The sequence below is a fragment of the Octopus bimaculoides genome, chromosome 14, assembly GCF_046866305.1.
Source record: "Octopus bimaculoides isolate indiv1 chromosome 14, ASM4686630v1, whole genome shotgun sequence".
In the NCBI taxonomy this organism is placed as follows: Eukaryota; Metazoa; Mollusca; class Cephalopoda; order Octopoda; family Octopodidae; genus Octopus; species Octopus bimaculoides.
The window spans coordinates 25,998,195-26,017,110 of NC_142941.1; the positions used below are offsets into that span (position 1 = coordinate 25,998,195).

An 18,916-nucleotide genomic window follows, 5' to 3' on the forward strand; every position below is an offset into this window, starting at 1 on the left:
ACTTCAGGATCAGGGCTAAGTTGTTGCCGAGAAGACGACCAACTTGGAGGAGAAGGGTCTGGAAGCTCAAAAATCCTGCGAATGGACAGAGACTTAGAGATTTACTACTCGAAGCCTATGACGAAATAGAGGGGGATGTAGCTTCACGCAATGTAGAGGACAACTGGACGTTTCTACAGGACAACCTGCTGAGGGCCACTGACCAGATCTGTGGATGATGCAAGGTCCCCTCTCGACCGAAAATAACGTGGTGGTGGAACAACGCTATTGACAGGGCTATTAGACAAAAGAAATAGGCTTGGAAAGACAGGAAGAACGGTGGTAGCAGGGAATTGTATCAGACTGCCAGAAGGGAAGCTAGGCAACAAGTTTATTTAGCCAGAAGAGAAGCAGATAAGAAAAAGTTTGCCAATGTTCTGCGCCGTGAGGACCAAAGACTTGAGGTATTTCGTGTTGCAAGACAGTGTGTGAGAGAGAAATGTGTTCGCATGGATGATGGTACACTTGCACTAAACGAGGCTGCAAAGAAAGAGGTATGGAGATGCCACTATAAAAGGTTGCTCAATAAAGAGAACGAATGGGAGAAAGAGAGTCTGCTGAACAGAGGGACCAGCGATTCGAGTTGTCAGTACCATGGTAGATAAAGCTATTAAGAGTATGAAGACAGGGAAAGCCCTTGGCCCTTCAGGAATCACTGCAGAGATGCTCAAGATATCTGGCAGTGTCGGCTGTAGCCTAGTCACCCATATTGTTAACCAGGTGATACATGAAGGAGTCATACCCAATGACTGGTGTAGCAGCATCATTGTCAACTGCAACAAAGGTAAAGGTGATGCTTTAGATACAAATAATTCCAGATCAGGTAATGAAAGTCACGGAAAGGGTCATAGCCCAATTGATTAGGGAGAGAGTCAGTTTAGATGAGATGCAGTTTGGGTTTGTGCCAGGGAAAAGCACCACTGATGCTATATTTCTGGTAAGGCAGTTAAAGGAGAAATACCTAGCCAAAGATAAACCTCTGTACCTGGCTTTCGTTGACATGGAGAAAGCTTTTGACAGGGTCCCCCGATCCCTTATCTGGTGGTCAATGAGGAAACTAGGGATAGAATAATGGTTAGTGAGAGTTGTGCGAGTCATGTACAGAGACGCTATCAGTAAGGTGAGGGTTGGCAACGAGTACAGTGAAAAATTCCGGGTAGAGGTAGGGGTCCACCAAGGTTCAGTCCTCAGCCCCCTCCTATTTATCATAGTCCTCCAGGCGATAACAGAGGAATTCAAGGCAGGTTGCCCCTGGGAGCTCCTCTATGCTGATGACCTTGCACTAATTGCTGAGTCACTATCAGAGCTAGAGGAGAAGTTTCAGGTGTGGAAGCAAGGACTAGAGTCAAAGGGCCTTAGAGTCAACCTAGCTAAAACCAAAGTCCTAACAAGTAGGAAGGTAGACAACACACAAACCCCTTCAGGCCCTGCTCGATCTGTAGCAAAGGCGTAGGTAGAAACTCTATAAGATGCACCCAGTGCAAGCTATGGACACATAAGAGGAGCAGCAATATCAAAGGAAGGTTAACTAGGAAGTTAGTTTTTGTATGTAGCAGATGTTCAGGAGCTATAAACACTGTAAATGTACAGAAAACAACTTCTGCCACATTCCAGGGAAAAAAACTAGACGTAGTTGATAGCTTCCGCTATCTGGGTGACCAAGTTAGTAGTGGGGGAGGGTGCGCTGAAAGTGTAGCTGCTAGAATAAGAATAGCCTGGGCAAAGTTCAGAGAGCTCTTACCTCTGCTGGTGACAAGGGGCCTCTCACTCAGAGTAAAAGGCAGACTGTATGACGCATGTGTACGAACAGCCATGCTTCATGGCAGTGAAACATGGGCTGTGACTGCTGAGGACATGCGTAGGCTCACAAGGAATGAAGCCAGTATGCTCCGATGGATGTGTAATGTCAGTGTGCATACTAGACAGAGTATCAGTACCTTGCGAGAAAAGTAGAACTTACGAAGCATCAGTTGTAGTGTGCAAGAGAGACGATTGCGATGGTATGGTCATGTAGCGAGAATGGATGAGGATAGCTGTGTGAAAAAGTGCCACACCCTAGCAGTTGAGGGAACCTGTGGAAGAGGTAGGCCCAGGAAGACCTGGGATGAGGTGGTGAGGCACGACTTTTGAACATTGGGCCTCACCGAGGCGATGACTTCTAACCGAGACCTTTGGAAATATGCTGTACGTGAGAAGACTCGGCAAGCCAAGTGAAATCTAAATGTAAGGCCTCAACCAGTCTATTTATGCATACCTTCCTTCCTTGGACACTAAACTCCACTTGCGAAGACCTGTTGAGGCAAGTGAAATCGAAATTGAGTTAAATTGGACACTAAACTCCACTTGCGAAGACCTGTTGAGGCAAGTGAAATTGAAATCGAGTTAAATTGGACACTAAACTCCACTTGCGGAGACCTGTTGAGGCAAGTGAAATCGAAATCGAGTTAAATTGGACACTAAACTCCACTTGCGAAGACCGGTTGAAGCAAGTGAAATCGAAGTCAAAATCGAGCTAAATTCGACGACCGGCACCCATGCCAACGTCGTCTCCTTCATTAGACACGAAACTCAGCTTGCGAAGACTTATTGGATTGAAATCGTGATGACACCTGTGCCCAGCATCGCCTTTCTGGCACTTGTGCCCGCGGCATGTGTAAGGACTTTCGAGCGAGATCGTTGCCAGTGCCCCTAGACTGGCTCTTGTGCGGGTGACACATAAAATACACCATTTTGAGAGTGGCCGTTGCCAGTACCGCCTGACTGGCCTTTGTGCCGATGGCACGTAAAAGTACCCACTACACTCTCTGAGTGGTTGGCATTGGGAAGGGTATCCAGCTGTAGAAACTCTGCCAAATGCTGTGCGTGAGAAGACCCAGCAAGCCAAGTGAGACCTAAATCTAAGGCCTCAGCCAGTCCACTTATGCGTACCTTCCTTCATTGGACACTAAACTCCACTTGCGAAGACCTGTTGAGGCAAGTGAAATTGAAATCGAGTTAAATTCGACGACTGGCACCAATGCCAACGTTGTCTCCTTCATTGGACACGAAACTCAGCTTGCGAAGACTTATTGGTGAAAGCGAAATCGTGAAAGCACCTGTGCCCAGCATCGCCTTTCTCGCACTTGTGCCCGCGGCATGTGTAAGGACTTTCGAGAGAGATTGTTGCCAGTGCCCCTGGACTGGCTCTCATTGGACACGAAACTCAGCTTGCAAAGACTTATTGGGGCAAGCGAAAGAGAAATTGTGATGGCACCTGTGCCCAGCATCACCTTTCTGGCACTTGTGCCTGCGGCATGTGTAAGGACTTTTGAGTGAGATCGTTGCCAGTGCCTCTGGACTGGCTCTTGTGTGGGTGGCACATAAAATACACCATTTTGAGCGTGGCCGTTGCCAGTACCGCCTGACTGGCCTTCGTGCCGGTGGCACATAAAAAGCACCCACTACACTCTCAGAGTGGTTGGCATTAGGAAGGGCATCCAGCTGTAGAAACTCTGCCAAATCAGATTGGAGCCTGGTGTAGCCATCTGGTTTCACCAGTCCTCAGTCAAATCGTCCAACCCATGCTAGCATGGAAAGCGGACGTTAAACAACGATGATGATGATGATGATGATGATAAATATATATATACACACACACACACACACACACACACATATATATATATATACACATGGTGCAGTTTATGTCATCTAAATTACACAAAATGAAAGTAACACTGACATCTCATTTTAACAGATATATTTACCAAAATTACATAAAAATATCTTGAAATACTAAAGAGCAAATTTATTCAATAAAATCGCCATTGGTTTCAACAACCTCCAGTTGACTTCAGAATCTCCTGCAACTCTTCTGAATGCTCTCCTTGTTTAAGTTGGTGAATGCTGCCATAATCCTTGCCTTCAATTCATCTTTGTTATTAAAAGGAATTTTGTTGATCTCACACTCAACTGCACTCCACACAATAATCAAGGGAGTTAGGTGGCCAGATGTTAGGGGTGATGTGGTCACAGAAATTGTCTGACAGCTATGACTGGGTTCTCCAGCTTGTGCGGCATGGTGCAGAGTCCTGTTGCCAGACATAGGGTCTTCCGGCAGCCACCCTCTTAACCCAGGGCAGCACTACCTCCTCCAGGCACTTGATGTAGGGCACTGTGTGGGAAGATGAAAGAGGCATAATGTCACCATCACTAATGATCACCCCACAGGATGTTTGATTTTTATCACTTTCGGTACATGTCTTCAGATTGCACTGTCCTCAGATTGACACCCAAACACTCTGAAATGTTTGTATTGGAGCTTTTGGTGTGAATGCCAGGCAGTACAGCATGTCATTTGCAAATTTCTGGCTGAGGGAATTGCGCCATGGGGCTGTTTTTCTCACAGATGGTGTCCAACTGACCCTACCATACTGTGTAGTCGACAAAAATCAAAAACAAACAATGCGCATGTGCAAAATTAAAAGTATAAAATGGTGACAATTTACCAATTGCACCCTGTATATATATGTGTGTGTGTATATATATATATATATATATATATATATATATATATATATGCCAAATCAGACAAGAATGTGGTGCAGCCCCTCAGCTTACCAGCCCTAAACATACTTCTAAGCTATGCAAAAACTATTTACAGAAGAAAATGGATGAAAAAAAATTGACTGTAATGGAATGGCTAGCCCAATCCCTTGATTGCAATCCCATGATTGCAATCCCATTGAAACTGTGTGGGATGAATTGGATTGAAGAGTAAAGAAGCGACAACCACATAGTGCAGAAACCCTCTGAACACTCTTACAAGAGGAGTGGCAGAATATTATCAGTGAATATTTGCTTTTATTGATCAAAAGAATGCCCAGAGTATGCTCTGCAATGATTAAGGCCAAAGGTGGATATTTTGATGAGTCTAAGATTTAGAGTTTTTCTCTGATTTTTCATAGTTTTGTTTAGTTGCTGAGTTAATTATGTCATCTAATGAATGTAACTATACATTAATAAAATAATTCACCAGAATCTCAGTTATTTCCATTTTGTAGATGTTTTTCCAAAATAAGCTTAGGTGATCTTAATCTTTTGAACCCTGGGGAAATGGTGGTGGTACCTTCACTGAGCCAATTAAAGTCAAGAATGATGTTAAACAGTGTAATCTCATGTTACCTACACTTTTTTCTATCTTCTTCTCTACAGTGCTCATTCATGCAGTCAATGACTGCAATGTAGGCATCTTCATTAGACAATGATGCTCTGGAAAATTATTCAATATAAAACTCTTTACTATGAAGACCAAGTTCTTTCAGAATCTCATACACAATCTTTTAAATGTTGATGACTGTGATCTTGTAGCACATTCATTCACATGTATGCAAACTTTTATGAATAGGCTCTTGCAATCTTGTAAGGCATTAAGGTTAATTATTAACTTCAACAAAAAGGTGGTAATGTTTCAAATAGCTCCTGCTGGGTGTAACATTGAACTATCAATTTATGTTGTTGGTCACAAACTCAAAGTTGTTAAATTTTCAAACAAAGGAAGTAAGATCAATCAGCATAATTCACTGGATGATGGAATAGCTTCATGCACCAGAAAGGTAACTGATGCTTTTGCAAGTCTCAAAGCACATGTCTTGGATCAGAAAGGAATTAAAAATGGTAGTAAAATTACGGTATACAATGCAAGCATCCTTATGATAACTGCTTTACTCCTGTGAAACTTAGGTTGTCTACTGCAGACACCTCAAAATGTTTAGGCTTACACCCATAAATATAGACTCTACTGTATAGGTCATCTCATTTGACTACATGGCAGCAGAATCCTTAAACAAATCCTTTATGGTGAGCTGACATCTGATATGAGACCACAACATAAACCAAAATTACGTTTTAAAGATTGTGAAAGATTCTCGGATTCAATGCAAGATTGAAACAACTGACAAGAAATAATTGGTACGCATAAAAACCAATGGTGTCAGGAAGTTTCAGGAAATCATATTAGAATGGGTTAATGTAGAGCAAACATCCAGGAAAAGAGTACCGTCCATATTTTGAGTGTGTGGCCTCCCAAACAAGTCATCCATACAAACACACTGAAAGGTCTCAAATTGAATACAATCAATTTCTAGCAGCTAATCTGATATGCAATCTATATTGTAGGAAATTTTCCGGCTGATCTGGACTCGCGAGACACATGGAAGTATAAAATCAAGGTGCTGTACCAAACAAGCACCTAATTACAATACATGAATACAAATACTGCATCTGCAACAAAAAATGCAATACTTATTGTCTTTAAAAAGCTATTATTGGTCCATGGTCACTGAAATAGAAGGACTCCCCCCCAATAAGATATATAGTCAGCAATGGTCATAGTTGTCTATGACAGCAATCATGTATGTATGTGTGCGCAAACAAAATCTACATGAATATTGATAACTGACAGCTTCACTTGTCACCACTTGAATGAAATGCTGATATGACATTACAACAGGTTAAAAAAATCCCTTATTTGAAAAACTGGTAAAGGTTGGCAATAGGAAGAGTACTTGACTGTAAAATCCTGCCTCAAATAAGTCCCTATCCAATGCAGGGTAGCATGGAAAAATGGATAATAAATGAATAACCAATAAGCACTACCACTATTGGCACCACATACAACAGAGTGAAGGTAAGTAAATTATACAAACATTTTCTTGATGCCATTCTCGTTGATCTTCTTGAGAAATTGAATACTGTTGATGAGGATGGAAGCAACCAAGTAGCCAAGACTTTCAAAGATGTACCTGTAAGTACATGTGGATTAATGAACAAATGAAGTTGTTGAAATGAGTGAGTGATGCAGCATTGATATATGTGTATGTATGTGTGTATTGATGTATCTACAAAAGAGAGAGAGAGAGTATATAAATTGCCTATATGGACATATATGCAATATACAAATACATACAACACACACAATTGAAAAGTACCATTTAAATGATAAGGTCTACTGAGTAGAGATAAAAATTTACTCTATAGTACCACAATGTTCCATAGAGATACACTATCAGAGTGTTCCCCAAAAAGACACCGCACTATGTCCTACACTGCCCTACATGGTCACCCACAGTGTTACTATAGAGTAGTTTACTTTACATAGTGTTCAGTCAACCTTACAAAGACAGTAGTGGATAGGAACTTACAAACCATTAGAAGGCAATTTACAATATTGATTTTTCGACAACTATATCACCTCTGTATCATGACAGTGATTTAGGGATAGCAGAGACAGAAAAAGAGTGATGAAAAAAAAAAAAAAAAGTGCAACTCACTTGAATTTCTTTGGTTGTAAACTGAGTGAAAGTACTTCTTCAATGTTGGAGAGGTCCTTGTTTAGTTTGAGTACATTGGAGTCTGGATCAAGGTCATCTATAGGTCCAGCATAGTTGGACTGAAGTTATAACAAAAGATAAGTTTTATACACACACATATATAACATTATCATCATTTTCTCACATCCACTTTCCATATAAGTAGTGTGTGTGGAGTACATGCATATCTGATGAAGCCCCTAATGCATATGCAACAAGATGGTTGAGAGACATTAACTGATAAAGATGTGAGTGAAAAAGGGTAGGAGTGATGGATGTGGAGTGTTGGTGAGAAGGTCAGATAGATTCAGTGTATCTCTAGTTACATTGGCAGCAACATACATTGAAGAAAAGACATCCACTGTCTTCCTTAATCAATCTGACTAATGCAAAGTAGAAATTCAGAAAATGAGAAAAATGAGCAAGAGATGCATGAATACAAAAGCACCAGTGATAAGGTATTGTTGGTAGAGATATGGGTGGCAGTTAGACAAGTTATAGAAGGATGTGCAATAGGAAGATGAGTGATGGCATGGTGAGAGATAGAAGTGTGTTAGAGAAATGAGAGGCTAACAAAGAAAGGTCAATGACGTAAACCTGACAGCCTGTACACACACACACACACAGGGTACCTCCAGAAAATGTGTACACACTTTAACAGCTGATGACTCATTTTCATTTCTTTTTAGATTTAACTCATTAGAAATAATGAAAGGAGCTAAAGTAAGCTTTGAACAAAGGAAGTTTATTCAACTGCATGTTTGAAAATGCAAACAAAGTGCAAAGGCAGTTTAGGAGGGAATTTCGAACACTTATCACTTGAATTAAAGGTAAGTTTGAAGCCAATTGAACTGTTCAGAATGTCCACAAGAAATGTTCTGGAAGATGGTGGATGTCAATGAGTCCAACAAAGCAAGAAAGGATACAAGAAACATATTGCCGGTAGTTCAAGAAAATCTGTGTGGCAAGCAAACCATAAGATAGGAATTTCAGAATCAATCATCTAATGCATTTTAAGGCACTGTCATTGGAAAAGTTACGTTCCAAGAATAGTCCATACTCTCAATAAAGATGATCTGGACTGAAGAGTGGAGTTTTGTGAATGGTTCTTGGCAAGTTGTGTAGAAGATGTGCACTTTCCAATAAAGATTTTTGCAGTGATGAGGTTATAATAAAATTAAATGGTTCAATTAACCACCATAATTGCATCTACTGGGGAGCTGAGAATCTGCATATTATGGAGAAACATCATATTAATTTACCAGGAGTTATAGTATGGTGTGGCTTATCATCAAAAGGATTAATTGGACCATTCTTTTTTGACAATACTGTGAATTGTCCCATTGACTTAAACTTGCTGCAACAATTTGTAATCAAGAGAACTTTGCAGATATAGAATTTTTATTTCCATAGTAATGTAAGGATCTATCTTGATGAGGTTTTGCCAAACAAATGGATAGTATGAAGAGGCTCAGTAGCTGTGTTCACAATGAGACTTATTTATGGGGATGCTAAAAAGATGAAATTTACAGTCCAAAACTAACAATTGACAAATGTGCACAAATATGGAATGATATGTTTCTTGATGCTTGCAACCCCATTGCTTCACATTATCAGTAGTGTTTGGACCAGAACAGTCATCAATTTAAAAAGAGGTGTTCATGAAAAATTAAATTCTGTCTGTAGATTCTATTAGATTTTAAGAAATACTGAATTAATAATCATTCAATACATGTGTATACCCACACATATAGATGCAGGCATGGCTGTGTGGTAAGAAGTTTACTTTCCAACCACATGGTTCCAGGTTCAGTCCCACTGCATGGCACTTTGAGCAAGTGTCTTATACTATAGCCTCAGGTCAACCAAAACCTGAGTGGATTTGGTAGATGGAAACTGAAAGAAGCCCATTGTGTGTGTGTGTATGTGTGTATATATATATATATATATATATATATATATATATATATATATATATATATATATATATTGTTGTATTCCTCTCGGGAGACTCGCAGAGAAAAGACGAGTTGTACAATTTAATTATTACATTTATTATTCAATTACATACAAAGAACGCACTCACCGAAAGTTCGATGTTAATAAAACAAGAGTCATGTCCGCCATATATATCAATGACATTTTACTACCCCAGTCATTCAGAACAACAACGAAAACAAGGAACTCAGACGAACCACATTTAAACATGAGACGTCAGACGAATAACATCTATATAGTAAGAATTTACAAAAAAAACACAAGATGAAGATGGGTGTGTAAACAACAAACATATGTATTAGCTTAATGCTCAGGAAGTGAGAAAGTCTTTTGTTTCGAGCCTATGCTCTTTGACAGAAAGGAACACAGAAATAAACAGGGAGAGAAAATAGAAAAAGGTTTAGTGGCTATCATGGCGAACGTGACACATGTATATATATGTGTGTGTATTTGTGTCTATGCTTGTCCCCCCACCACTGCTGTTGGTGTTTTAACGTTCTTCTTAGTAATTTGGCAAAAGAGACTGATAGAATAAATACAAGGCTAAAAAACAAAAAATAAGTAGTGTGGTTGAATCATTCAACTCAACTTCTTCAAGGGCACCAGCACATGGCCACAGTCTGTGTGTGAGAGAGAGAGAGAGAGAGGGAGAGAGAGAGAGAGAGAGAGAAAATAATCACAGAAAGAATTAAATACTTTGTATACATGCCGCTACAACAACAAATATATTCCTTGTTTTCTTCACCGAAAATCATCTTTCTCTCTTTTTTTCTTCTTTCAGATATAAGGATTCTTTAGTCATACAAGTGGTAAGGCAACCTAGCTAGAGCTGGTGCCACAAAAAATGTACATAGTAAAACATTTTATAAAGTGGTTGGTATTAGGAAGAAGCTCTAGTCATAAAAGTCATGTCATGGCTGAGGCACTAAAGGACAGTGCAATCCTCCAATTTGTCAGATCCATCTCAGGCCAGAATGGAAAGCACATGCAAAACGATAATGATGTTAATAACACACACACACACACCGCCACCACCACCATTTAACATCTGCTTTCCATGCTGGAATGGGTTAGATGTTTCAACAGGAGTTGGTGAGCCAGAGGACTGAGCTGAGCTCCAATGTTTGCTTTGGCATGGTTTCTATGGCTGGATGCCTTTCCTAATACCAACCACTGTACAGAGTGTACAGGGCACATTTTCGTGGCACTAATGAAGTCACTAAGTAACTTGCAAGACCCCTTAGTGTTGAGAGAGACAGCTTTATGTCAGATGATGAGTGTCTGAAGTATGATAGAACAGGAACAGGTATTTTGCTACAGAGGAGATACATGGCTACCCCAAATGGAAAAGAGAAATGATGGTGAAGATGTGTTAGAGTATATTCTCAAGTTACAGGAAGATGAAAGTAAGACAAGACAAGGGTGATTAAGTAAGTTCACAAAAGAGTGAAAAGATAGAGACAGATACATAGAGATAGTTTTAGAGGTAAATGCAGTGAATAGTAAACATGGATGGAGGCTTGGTCAATCTTGAATATCAGTTTGGGGAAGAAGTGGATCAGGGAGGTAATAGGGAGCGGAACAGATGATGTAAAGAGTGTGGGAGTGATATGCAAGAGATGCACAGTGCCAGGGACAAGGTCAGAGGTACAAAGGGGGATGAAATATGTGCAGTTCCACTCTCATGATTACAACAGCTAAATGAATAATACTGTTGTCAGAAGACTGACAGAGGGATAGATGTTAGAAAGACAAGTTGTTCGGGATAGATTGGGTGCCAGCATGGAAAATAGATGCTAAATGATGATGATGATGGATGGGTCTTCTCTAGCACAGCAAATCATTTCAGTCCTTCAACATCTCTGTGAGGTTCAACATTTGGAGGTCATTCTTCACGTCTTCCTCTTCCACAGGTTCCATTCACATTTAAAAATTGACACTTCTTTATGCAGGTGTCCTTACCCATCTGTATCACATGGCCATACCAGCAGTTTTCTCTCTTGCACACCACATCTAATGTCTTTTATGCCCAAATATTCTCTCAACACATTTGCTGTATATGCACACTAGAGGTAATAGCTCTGAACTTTTTCCAGCTAGTTCTTATTCTAGCAACTATGTTTTTCAGAGCATGCTCCTCCATTGCTAATTAGGTGACCTAGGTAACAAAAACCATCTAGTTCCTCCTGGGCATTTTAGAAAATCTATTTTCCATGCATTCTTACTAAGTATTGTTCTTGTGCTTCTGCCACACACAAAGTCTACTTCCTCTATTAACCTTCCTGTGATTCAACCACAGCTCTTATGTGTCCACAGTTTGCTCTAGGTATACCATATGGAATTTCTACCAACACCTTCCCTACATATCAAACAGGGCTATTTTCTTGAGTGTCTTTCTCAAATGTGCCGCACACATGGTAATCCATTACCATCATCATCATCATCATTTAACGTCCATTGTTGGACAGTCTGACCAGGGCTAGCAAGCTGGATGTCTGCACCGGATTCCAGTCTGATTTGGCATGGTTTCTACGACTGGATGCCCTTCCTAACGCCAACCACTCCAATTTTACTTGGCTTGACGAGTCTTCTCAAGTACAGCATATCGCCAAAGGTTTCAGTTATTAGTCATTGCCTCTGTAAGACCCAAAGTTTGAAGATCAAAGTTCACTACTTCGTCCAATGTCTTCCTGGATCTACCTCTACCACAGGTTCCCTCCACAGTTAGAGATCAGCACTTCTTTACACAGCTGCCCTTGTACCAGTGCAATCGTCTTTCTTGTACACCACATCTCATGCCTCTTATACCTAACTTTTCTCTCAAGATGCTTACACTTTGTCGAACATGCACACTGACATTGCACATCCAGCAAAGCATACTGGTTTCATTTCTTTCAAGCCTATGCATGTCCTCAGCTGTCACAGCCCATGTTTCACTACCATGTAGCATAGCTGTTTGCACACAGGCATCATACAATCTGCCTTTCACTCTGAGGGAGAGGCCCTTTGTTGCCAGCATAGGTAGGAGCTCTCTGAACTTTGCCCAGCCTAATCTTATTCTCACAGCTATGCTCTCGGAGCATCCACTTCCACTACTGACTTGGTCACTGAGATAACGGAAGCTATCTACTACCTCTAGCTTACCCCACTGGAAGTTGATGACATCTATTTTCTGTACATTTTCAGTGTTTATTGTACCTATGCATCTTCTACACACAAAAGCTATTTTCCATGTTAATCTTCCTCTGATAGTGCTGCATCTCTTATGTGCCCAGAGCTTACACTGGGTACATCTTATGGAGTTTCTACCTGAAGGGATTTGCGATTTGTCTGCCTTCCTACTTACGAAGACTTTGGTTTTTGCTAGGTTAACCCTAAAGCTGTTTGATTCTAGATCATGCTTCCATACCTGAAACTTCTCTAGTTCTGGTAATGATTCAGCTATAAGAACAAGGTCATCAGCATAGAGGAGTTCCCAGAGGAAGCCTGTCTTAAATTCCTCTGTTATTGCCTGGAGGACTATGATAAACAAAAGGGGGCTGAGGACTGGTCCTTGGTGAACCCCTACTTCTACCCTGAATTCTTCACTGTACTCATTGCCAACCCTCACCTTACTGATAGTGTTCCTGTACATGGCTTGTACAGCTCTCACCAACCACTTGTCTATCCCTACTTTCTGCATTGACCACCTCTGTTCGAAGATGTGGGGTGGCATGACATCACACTCATTGGAGACACACCTAAACGCCATCACAGCTTGGGGAAACTTGGTTTCATGATATATGGGATATCACATGGATTGTAGGCAAGTCACTTGTAGTTTTGGGTATTGTGCAACTTGTCCTGGCAGAAGTTCTTTTCATCTGAGAAGAACCAGATCATCTCTGGCTCAACAGGATACTTCAGCTTGTTCAGGAGCTTTTTTGCCTTGGCTGTCCGAATTTGTCCCTTGCACCTCTTGGATGAGTGACAGCAAAGATATTCATTCAGGGCCAGCTTCATGGTGGCAACTCCAACAGGTGTCTCCTGCCAAACCAGATTCTCTGGCTCAGATCTTCCATCACCTTACTCTGCAATTGTTGGATGAATTTTGGCATGCAGACACACCCAGAATGCCTGCTGTGTCCCTTCCTGCTGGTCATGGCTTCATAGTCTCCACTGCATCTATGTCATATCTTACAACCTTTACAGTTCATAGAGAACTAAGCAACAGTCATGATGTTGACATTATGATACCTGGCAAGAATTATCATGATACAGGTAACTCTTTTCCAATATTCAGTCTTCCCTATCAACTTTTTCTCAACATTATGCTATCCAACCTTATTGACTGTTCACCAATACATCAAGCAGCTCCCCCAAAAAGGAAACAAAAAAAATCATCAAAGTTAGCCTGAACACCCTGTTACATCAGTTGTTGGGCATGACACCTTCCTGTACAACCTGATTAACTATATGGATGACAAGGCATATCCTGCTCTGCTAGATATTTTAAACATTTTGGTGCTAATTCTTTATGAACCAAGAGTTTTCCTTGTCTTTATATCCTTAACTGCTTTATCTATCATGTTGGATCCATGTTAGAAAGACTCTCCTTCACCCATGCATACAGAGATAAATATTATTATATATAGAAATATATGTGGATGAGTGTGTTTGTATGTTCATCTGTATGTGTCTTCATATTTGGAGTTCAATGTGTTAAGTACCTTACTAAAAAAAATGTAAACATAAGCATCAGGAAAATAATCAACTGTAGAATAATTCCTCAGGAAGTCTCATCCAACTTGTGCCAACATGGAAAAGGCAGACATAAAAGTTATGATAATTCACATGGTGCTGTGGTCTTGAATGAAAATAAAGCACTCAATGTTGTACAGAGTAGAATGTATATATAAAAAGATTTGTGGATTACATGAGTGTTAATATCAATTTTATGGTCACTACAGACTGGCAACTAATCTTAATTAAATACTTAGTATCCAGGCATCTACATTTTCTGACACATTCATGCTGCTTTGTTTTAAAAAAGAGACAGCATACAGCTAGCTGCCTCGGCATATAGTGTGAGTATGCATGCATGTGTGTGTGTATGTGCTTGGCGATAACTATCAAAATCAACCATGACAATGAATGATTCTAATTTATGTACACTGTTTACAATAGTCAGAGTGGTGTCCTCATCATGATTGTTACTTTCACTATGTTTCGACTGTTGTAACACTCTAGCATTCTTCATCTGTTTTGTATATCACCTTAGTGCCTTGCCTGGGATTGAAGTCAGAACCTGTAGCTGACTACACTGCATTAACCAATGCCTTTATCTGCTATGCTATGCCCATAGGCAATGAATTTTTAAGGCTTATAAACCTCCATTAATGTCTTATGTCAGCTCCATACCAATTCTAATTTAATTTATTAATTGTATTTCTAGAATATGACTTTTTTTAATTTTTATACAAATTAAATTAGCCAATCTCCTAATTACCTTTGTATATATGTATATGCAGAGATATATTTGTGCATGCAAATGTCCATATGTATAATCAACATGTGTGTGTTAACATCACTTCTTCAAAGTATACAACCTATCTAATTAATCTCTCATTTCCCAATGGATGTTTCCTTTACAATATAAACATAACAAAACTGCTGTTCACTGGTTTTATAATATATAAAAAAAACTTTTTACACATTTTGCATACATGATGTATTATGGACTATATTGTGCTCTTTTTTCTTTAAGTGGGAAAGATGTGATCAAAGGAGATTTCACTAGTATTTCTAGCAGATTCAGCAATATGTTGAGGTTAACCTGTTAGCTTGATTGTTTGTAGTTATACATGTGTGCAAAAAATTGAGGACAGTCATGGCTAGAACAGGTTTGATCAGAGGTCTGCAGGAATAGAGATGATATATAGTTAGTTAAACACAATATTAAATGCATACCTGTTTTGCAACTGGCAACAGATAGTAAAAACAGTGTACACGCACTTCAAGGTGTAGCAGCAACAGACATATCTCTGCTAGATTTTGGAAATCAGTCACCAAAGATTTCAAAGACCTTTACAATGAGAAAATTAGTAAATATAATTAAAAGAACAATTAGAATTTAATTTTGAAATACAATTTAACAAATACAATCTTATAATTAGCAAAAAATAAATATAATTTAATAAATATGATTTAACATAAGTAAAAAATATAATTTGGTAATTAAATATAATTTAATAAATTAATGTAACAGTTTATCAAACTATAAATAAATAACTGAATCAACTATAAATAAATACTTTATAAACAAGAAAAATAAAGAAACTTTGTTGTTTTTTTTATCTGGTTGTTTTCTTTTAGATATACACACAAGTACACTAACATGCATACACAAATGTACATGTACATGAGCAATCAGTAATAACAGTAAATGTTTACTTAAATTACATCTTATTGTCTTAAAAGAGTGAAGGGCATATAAGGCAAACATGAAGGCATAGGCAAGACTAGAATGATTTTAATTATAGGTGTCTAGCAGAAACATGATCACTCCTTACCACATTGTAGCTTTTTACTTTTAGCTACCAACTTTTGGTTCACCACGTGATGGTCAAGTCCATTTAGCGTTACACGAACTGTCCACCCCTTAATGTGATAGACTGGCCAAGCGTCACAATATCAGCTATTTAAGGGACTCTTATTTCTCCTATTTCTAAAGGGAGTGAGTTTTTGCTATGAGTGATTTTAGATCTTTGATGTGAGAGTAGCTTGATTCCACTTTGCAGTTTCAGCTTGAACAGAATTGTAACCAGAATTCTTGACACTATGCTATGTGTCTTTCCAACATTTGAATATAATTGTAACCAGAATCCTTAACACTATGCTTCATGTCTTACCAACATTTTAAACAGAATTGTTACCAGAATTTTTTATGCTATGCTTCAGGTTTTTCTTACCTATCTTCCATTTTAATGAGCATTTGAATCTATATAATGTATTGACAATTATTAATGTCCTACCAGTTTGCTGCATCTAATTTTAGTGATGGTAATAAATGTTTCAGTGTGGTCAACTGCAACTTGTCTTTGAATTTGTTTATTGATATCTACCCTGATCTCATTTAACAGAAGACATAATATTATCAGACCTTAAACTGCATTTCATACAACAACCTTTCATTATTTCACTAAAGGTGTGTTGTGAAGAGAGATAGGCTGGTCCAAGTAAAGTATAAATAGTAACAGTCCGAGTGAGTTCAAAGGTTCAGTGGTCAGAGTCGTGTTAGTTCACTGTGAAGTCAGAAGGTGTCAGTTGGTTAGTTCACAAGGAATATTAATTGTTGGTTCCTAAAGAGATTTGTTTATCTTATTTATTGTACAAAACAAATTACATTACATCTGGTGCTGAGGTTTTTGAAGCTCACATAGTTTATTCAACAATTTGTTCATGATACAACTTGTTAAATAATGGAAGATCTATTAGCTTCCATAGTACGGTTTCAAAAGCAACAACAAGAGCAGCAACAGGAGTTGTAGCAACTATTACAGCAACAACAATTATTGGAGCTATATTCAAAAAAGTGCAAAAACAAGGTAAGTTCATTTTTGCCTGATTGCATTTCAAATTCGATTAATGAATTCAGTTATAACCCAGAGGAGGGTTTAACTTTTGGATTGTACTACGAAAGGTACAAGGAGATTTTTACGCAAGATTGCAAATCATAGTTGGATGAACAAAAAGTGAGATTGTTACTGTAAGAATTAGCTCTGTTAGAGCATGAACGTTACTGTAATTTTATATTGTCCAAAAAACCCAATGGAATTTGTTTTAAAGAAATAATAGAATTACTGTCTAACATATTCGGTGATAAAACTTCTCAATTTAACACTTGAATAGAGTGTTGGAATATAACAAAAAAAGAGAATGATGATTTTATTATCACATATGCAGGAACAGTCAACAGGATGTGTGAAAGTTTTAAACTCATTTTCATACAAGGCCTTACAGTAAGCGAAGATACAGAAATGTGGCAAGAATTGTTTCTAAATTGGAACAAGGGAACTAAGATCTAACCTTACAGTCTGTGGCAGAAGAATGCCAAAGGATGGTAAACCTGAAATATGATGTAGAAAAAATTCAAGAAAAGGATTCCTCAAAAATACAAATATGCCGACTGGAAAAGTACAACCAAAAAAGGGCACCACATCCTAATCCATGTTATGCATGTGGGAGCATACATTTCAGAAAAGACTGTCCATTTAAAAATAAAAAATGTTACAGTTGCAAAAGAATTGGTCACAAGAGTTCACACTGCAGAACAAAATTACAAAGATCACATGTTAAAAATCCTAGAGTGCTCTCAGCAGAAACAAATACTGACTCCTAAATAAGAAAATTCATACATATAAAAATAAATGGAATACATATTAAACTTCAACTGGATACTGGAAGTGATATTTCAATAATAAATATGGACACATGGAAGAAAATAGGGAAACTTATGTTGAGAAAAACAGCAAAATCTGCTCCTAGTGTGACAGGCGACAAATTACATTTCATAGGCAAAATGTGAACTAATGTCACATTTCGAGGGAAAATATACAAGGCGAAACTCTTCATTGTTAAAAATGCAACCAACCTGTGTATCAATCAGTTAGAATTATTTGATTTAAAGGACCTCCCCATAAATCTATTGTAAAAATATAAATGGTTGTCCCTCTAAAAATAATTCGTCTGAGGAGTTAATGATAAAATTTAGAAAAATGTTTCCATGTGTACTTTCAGCCCCTATTGGGGGTGGGTGTGTTAATGTCAACCAGAGAAGTTGAATTGTTGGGAATCTTTTTAACTTGGGTGTAATATGTATTGTTTGAATTTCTTTGAAATAGGAAATATATGTATGTTCACTGGGTTTGTAAAAGTGAGCAAAGCTACAGGAAATCAAAAGACGAATGATCACGATAATCAGTCAGCTACCGTAGCCTAGTCGTTACTACTCCCCAATGTAGGATTCCTCACCATACAGGTGACAGGTACAGCTTTAAGATGCATTATGGATCTATAGCAATTGGAATGGCATGACTCAATAGAAACAACAATGTGTGATGTTTGGAGTAAAGGGAAATGAAAGTGTAGCCTCTGGAGTTTGCAAATGACCACTATGCCGATAGGTAACTGTGCAGAAAAAATTTACAGTCAATAAATGTCTTAGAACAACCAGTCACTCATCTGGGAAGGCCTTGAAATCAATGTTACCAACTGGGGATTATGTGTGTCCCAGTGATAATAAAAAGACTCAAAGGAGGTCTGCAACGAAATAATTTTACTCAACACTTTGCAAGGGAATCAGTGGAGGCAAAGATGCGTTTCATTTACTTGACAATTTATGCACCACATTGCAGAAATCACAATGTAAGTATAGCTGAAAGGATAGTCATACACTGTTGTACCGTTGAATTACAAATAATGCTCATCTGTTATGTTCGGGTGACCCTATAGCTTCCAATGGTACAACTGTATTCGTCTTTGCTTAGGAA

The 18,916-nt window shown here is 38.6% G+C and overlaps 1 protein-coding gene across 4 annotated transcripts in view; it reads right to left on the reverse strand.

The window, feature by feature from the left end:
- Positions 1-18,916, reverse strand: part of LOC106879926 (exocyst complex component 4) — a 321,255-nt gene that overhangs the window by 12,814 nt on the left and 289,525 nt on the right. For all 4 annotated transcript variants that reach the window (XR_016244259.1, XR_016244258.1, XM_089362568.1 and 1 more), the window contains 3 exons: positions 15,336-15,450; positions 7,350-7,468; positions 6,726-6,821 (listed from right to left, as the gene is read on the reverse strand). Coding sequence is in view for 2 of the 4 variants with exons in the window: in XM_089362568.1 (XP_089218694.1) it covers positions 6,726-6,821; positions 7,350-7,468; positions 15,336-15,450 (330 nt within the window). In the remaining 2 variants the exon portion in view is untranslated. The remainder of the gene's footprint in view (positions 1-6,725; positions 6,822-7,349; positions 7,469-15,335; positions 15,451-18,916) is intronic.